The sequence below is a fragment of the Leucopleurus acutus genome (genome assembly GCF_964270905.1).
Source record: "Leucopleurus acutus genome assembly, chromosome: 18".
NCBI lineage: Eukaryota > Metazoa > Chordata > Mammalia > Artiodactyla > Delphinidae > Leucopleurus > Leucopleurus acutus.
Window position 1 is genome coordinate 18,195,333 of NC_139160.1, and position 6,000 is coordinate 18,201,332.

The following is a 6,000-nucleotide window of genomic DNA, read 5'->3' on the forward strand; positions in this document are numbered from 1 at the left end:
TCAAAAGTCTAATTCTAAGATACTAGGTTCAGGAGACCTTTGTCTCTGTGATCCTGCCTCTTCCAGAGATATGGCCAACGTGAATTTAGGGATCAGCTATAAGCTGATCTTTCTTTCCTTTCCCTGTTAACATCCTTAATAGCAAAGGACGCTGTTGCCACTGTCTTTCGAACCTAGAGGGTGGGGATGGCCAGTGCCTTTTGGCTCACCTCTCAGAGCTGCTGGAACTCAGGCATGGCCATTGCCAAAAATGGGTCTGAGTGTACTGCTCTGTTGCTCAGATCCTAGCAGTTGGCCACAATAGCCATTTCCATGAAAACAAGAAGCTCCACCCTAGCTTATTCCAAAATCCAAAGGCCAGCTTGACAATTCACCTGAAAAAGTATACAGAACAAGAATGGTTGTCCTCATGAAAGGTTCATCTCAAGCTTTGATTTCAGTGTCCCGGATGCCCCAAAGGAATTGTACATTAGAGCATTAGTCACCTCTAATCAGCAACTACATTTAGAGGCAGCAGAGTTCAGAAGCCATAAAAAAATAAAAATAAGGAAAAAATTTAAACTTGAAAACAAATTGAACATTTTTTTAGGTCTGTTGTATAGTGTACGGATTCAGTAGAGTTGATCCAGTGATGCCTTGTCTGCAAATTCCACTACGTTTCACATTTATTTTGGATTCAAACAGAGAAGCTTAGTTTGTTCTATATATTTAATCTTCTAAAAAAATTTTTTGGGAATAAAGACTGTTATGAGTTATTGCTGTCGTTACCACAAATGCCAGACAGTTCCTAGCTAAAACTTCCCAGCAACTCACTTGTAAACTAATGGTAGCCAGAGGAGCCACACGTTTGGCTCCAGTATGTGATTTCCTAACATACTAGGTGTTCTGTAAACATCAGGCATTTTGTGTAACAATGTAAACGAGCCTGGGGTACTTTTTTTTAATAAGTAACAATTTTAATTTATGTTAGTAAAGTTCATATAACATAAAAATTCACCATTTTGACCATTTTAAAGTGTACAGTTCAGTGGCATTTTGTATTTACAGTGTTATACAACTGTTACTACTCTCTAGTTTCAGAACATTTTCATCCCCCCAAAAGGAAACCCTATACCCATTCAGCAACTACTCCTCGTTTTCTCTTACCCACAGCCCCTGGCAATCACTAACCTGCTTTCAGTCTTTATGGATTCACCTGTTCTGGATATGTGATATAAATGAAATGATATAATGTGTGGCCTTTTGTGTCCAGTTTCTTCTATTAGCATAATGTTTTTAAAGTTCATCCATGTTGTAGCATGATCAGTAGTACTTCATTCATTTTTATGGCTGAATAATATTCCATTTTAAGGATATATCACAATTTGCTTATCCATTCATCAGCTGATGGACTTCTGGCTATTGTGAATAGTGCTGCTATGAATATTCATGTACAAGTTTTTGTTTGAACAAATGTTTTCAATTCTTTTGGTATATACCTAGGAACAGAATTGCTCAGTCTTATGGTAATCCAGTGTGTAACTTACTGAGGTACTACCAAACTGTTTTCCACAGAGGCTGCTCCATTTTACATTCCCACCAGCAGTGTACAGGGTTCCAATTTCTCCATTCCTCACTTGTTATTGTTAGTTTTTGTTTTTTTTTTAATTGTAGCTGGCCTAGTCTCATTGTGGTTTTGATTTGTGTTTCCCTAATGATCTAATGATGTTGAGGATTTTTTCACATGCTTATTAGCCATTTGTATATCTTCTTTGGAGAAATGTCAGGTCCTTTGCCCCTTTTTATTTTATTTTTTAATATTTATTTGTTTGTTTTGGCTGTGCCAGGTCTTAGTTGCAGCACACGGGATCTTCGTTGTGGCATGCAGGATCTTTAGTTGCGGCCTGTGAACTTCTTAGTTGTGGCATGCAAACTCTTAGTTGCAGCATGCATGCGGGATCTAGTTCCCCAACCAGGGATCGAACCCAGGCCCCCTGCATTGGGAGCGCGGAGACTTACCCACTGGACCACCAAGGAAGTCCCCCTTTGCCCCTTTTTAAAAAAGGTTGTTTGTCTTTTTGTTGTTGTGTTGTATGAGTTCTTTATATATTCTGGATACTAGATGCTGATCATATATATGATTTGCAAATATTTTCTTACATTCTGTATATTGTCTTTTCACGCTCTTGATAGTGTCCTGTGATACACACAATTTTTAAATTTTGATGAAGTTCAGTTTATCCATTTTTTTTGTTGTTGCTCATGCTTTTGATGTTGTAGCTAAGAAACCATTGCCAAATACAAGGTCATGAGGATGTACCCCTATATTTTCCTCTAAAAGTTTTATTAGCTCTTTTTTTTTTTTTTGCGGTACGCAGGCCTCTCACTGTTGTGGCCTCTCCCGTTGCGGAGCACAGGCTCCGGATGTGCAGGCTCAGCGGCCATGGCTCACGGGCCCAGCCACTCCGCGGCACATGGGGTCTTCCCGGACCAGGGCACAAACCCGTGTTCCCTGCATCGGCAGGCGGACTCTCAACCACTGCGCCACCAGGGAAGCCCTATTAGCTCTTATATTTAGTTTTTTGATCAATATTGAGTTAATTTTTGTTTATGGTGCAAGGTAAGGGTCCAACTTTATTTTTTTGCATGTGGATATCTAGTTGTCCCATGTTGAGTGTTTATTATTATTATTATTATGAAAAGGTGTTGGATTTTGTCAAATACTTTTTCTGAAATGATCATATGGTTTTCTTTCAATGTACTAATATGTCATCTTAGTTTCCTAGAGCTGCTATAACAAAGTACCAAAGACTAAGTGTCCTAAAACTACAGAAAGTCACTGTCTCAGAGTTCTGGCAACTAGAAGTCCAAGATCAAGGTGTCAACAGGGTTCGTTCCTCTTGGAGCTTTCAGGGAAAATCTATGCCTCTCTCCTAGCTTCTGGTGGTTGCCAGCAATCCTTGGCATTCCTTGCCTTATAGATGCATAACTCCAATCTCTGTGTCCATCTTCACATGGCATTTTCCTCTGCGTATCTCTGTGTGTTTCTGTGTCCAAAATTCCCTCTTCCTCTAAAGATACTAGTAATTGGATTCAGGCCCAAGCTAACTCAGTATGAACTGATCTTAATTTGATTACATCCTATTTCCAAATAAGGTCATGTTCACAGGTACCAAGGGTTAGGACTTGAACATTCATCTTTTTAGAGGATGCAGTTCAGTCTAGTACATGTGGTGTATTACATCGATTGATTTTATTACGTTGAGCCATGCTTGTATTTATGGAGTAAGTCCCATTTAGTCATGGCAGGTAATCCTTTTAATATTATTCTGGACTTCGTTTGTTTGTATTTTGTTGAGGATTTTTGCATCTTTATTCATAAAGGACAGTGATCTGTAGTTTTCTTGTGATAGCTTTGTCTGGCTTTGGTATCAGGGTAATGCTGACTTCATAGAATGAGTTAGGAAGTATTCCCTTGTCTTTTATTTTTTGGATGAACTTGAAATGGATTGGTGTTAATTTTTCTTTAAAAGTTTGTAGAATTTACCAGTGAAATCATCTGGTCCTGGGCTTTTGTTGAGAGGTTTTTGGTTACTGATTCAACCTCCTTGTAGAAATAAAAAAGATTATAAGAGAATACTACAAATAACTGTACATCAATAAATTAGATAACCTAGATGAAATGGACAAACCCCTAGAAATGCACAAACTACCAAACTGATATTAAAAAAAAAACAGAAAATCTGATTCATGAACTCTCATTTCACCTACACCATGAGCCCTTCCTGTTCCAAACTCAGAAATCTAATGTTATCTCCACCTCCTTTGAACCTCCACAGCTTTTCATTTCCCTCTCATAGGTCCTTTACATCCTGGTGTAGTTTTTCCTTCCTCATGCTTGCTGGATTGGAGGAACCTTGAGGGTTCAACCTTGTAGCTCCCACTGTCTCCATAACCGATCACTGGCCACAGTGTGTTCGGAGTAGAGTTGTGCACTGTTGGAGGTTCAGGAAGAGGAGGCGGTGTGCAGAGGGGGCAGTGTGCAGAGGGGCTGGTGGTGAAGCACTCAGCCCTTCTGAGGAGTGGGGAGCCCAGAACATGAAACCAGAGAGCTATATAGCAGTCAACAGTTTTATGGATATTCTGGTCATGTCATTATATATATAGCATCTAACTAGGAAGTGTGTCCTTTGCAAAATACTGTACCAGTCAGCATTATAGTTTTTCTTTTTTTTAATATGCTTGGTTTTTTCTTTCTTTCTTTCTTTCTTTTTTTTGGCCACACCTCACAGCATGTGGGATCTTAGTTCCCCAACCAGGGATGGAACCCACGCCCCCTGCAGTGAAAGCACAGAGTCTTAACCACTGGACCACCAGGGAAGTCCCAGCATTATAGTGTTGAGTTATTGTGTCCTGTTATTACAGTTGTCACTGTCTTTTATAGTACAGCTGAGTTATTAGCCCAGGATCATGGTTTCAACTAGGAGTACACATAAGAATCTTTGTGGAACTTTATAAAATACAGAGAGACAGACCTCCCCTCTAGATCTACTGAACTGGAGTCTCTGGGAGGTGGGACCTAGGCAGTTATAAATTTTAAAGCTCCACATATATAAGAAAATAATAACATTGGTGACCTCCAGGGAGAGGAGGTGAGAGGGGGACTTTTCACATTTGTCCTTTTTGAATTTTGAGCCAGATGAATATATTAAGTATATTCAATATATTATATATATTGAATATTTATATATATATGGTTTTATATTTATATATTATCTATTTCATTATATAGAATTATATGTATTTATTTAATTTTATAATCACATATTTAGTTATAATGGTAATTTTAAATATATGATTACATATATAATTTAAATATATTGAATATATTTGTATATTCTCTGTAGAAAATGGATATGAATGGGGAATGACTCATTTTCCTCAATAAGGAAGTATAATCTGGGGCTTTCTGTATTTTACTAACACATGTAACAAATGAGACACAGGTGGGATCCGTGTTTTCCCTGATGTGCATTCCTTGTCCTAGGTATTTGTTTCTCATGTTTCAGGTGTTTGTGGCCAGTCCTCACAAAGCACAGCCTATTGTGGAGATTCTACTAAAAAACCAACCCAAACTCATCGAGTTTCTGAGCAGCTTCCAAAAAGAAAGGACGGACGATGAGCAGTTCACCGATGAGAAGAACTACTTGATTAAACAGATTCGAGACTTGAAGAAAACGGCGCCTTGAAGTCTCACCCAGTTTCCTGCCACCGTCACTGTCTCATTTGTTCAGTTTGTACAAAAAGTGTCATTTCAAAAAGTAGTCATTCTTGGGAAGGCTTTGGAGGTGGCTATTTTTTTCTCAATTCATTGTTCAGGGTAGATGGAATATAAATGTCTGAAAGAAAAAAATTAATTTAGAATAATATATTCATCTTATTCGAGTCTGTGATTATTTATGTGAAATCAGAGCCATTGTTTTAGACATTCATAGAAGCAATTTTAACCCTTTCTTGATGAAGGGCAACAAGGCTGTGGGCTTGCAGATCTGAGCCCTCAGTCACCACGAGCCACCAAGTAGTAGGAGCCCAAAGAATGGGCGTCACTGAGTCCTCGAAGAGGATTAAATTCTTAGAGAACTGGGCATGGGGGCAAGACGCACAAAACTGTTTTGCCCATCTGTACTTGAACAAACAAATTTCTCAAGGTACCAAGAAAATAAGATCCATGTTTTCAGTCATTACGTATTCTGTTCCCTGCCTATATCTTTTAACTGTAATCATTCATTCCTAACTTCCTAGGGAATTGATGCCCACCTTTCTGCTTACTGCCCCACATTCCACCCCAATGGATCTTCTCAGCATGACCAACTCATGGTACACACACAGACACACACACTCCTCCACTCTGACCAGGTTAGCATGGGACCAACTAAGTCCAAACAGGATGGACTAACAAGAGTCATGGGCGTAGAGCACCCACAGGGTAGGACCTGCTTACTTGAGAACTTGGAACAGATG

At 39.0% G+C, this 6,000-nt stretch overlaps 1 protein-coding gene across 2 annotated transcripts in view; it reads left to right on the forward strand.

Moving 5' to 3' along the window:
- CAB39L (calcium binding protein 39 like) overlaps positions 1 to 5,667 on the forward strand; it is a 99,570-nt gene extending 93,903 nt beyond the window's left edge. For both annotated transcript variants that reach the window (XM_082859166.1, XM_082859167.1), the window contains one exon: positions 5,049 to 5,667. In XM_082859166.1, coding sequence (XP_082715292.1) covers positions 5,049 to 5,228 — 180 coding nt within the window. In that variant the 3' untranslated portion in view covers positions 5,229 to 5,667. The remainder of the gene's footprint in view (positions 1 to 5,048) is intronic.
- The last annotated feature ends 333 nt before the right edge of the window (positions 5,668 to 6,000 follow it).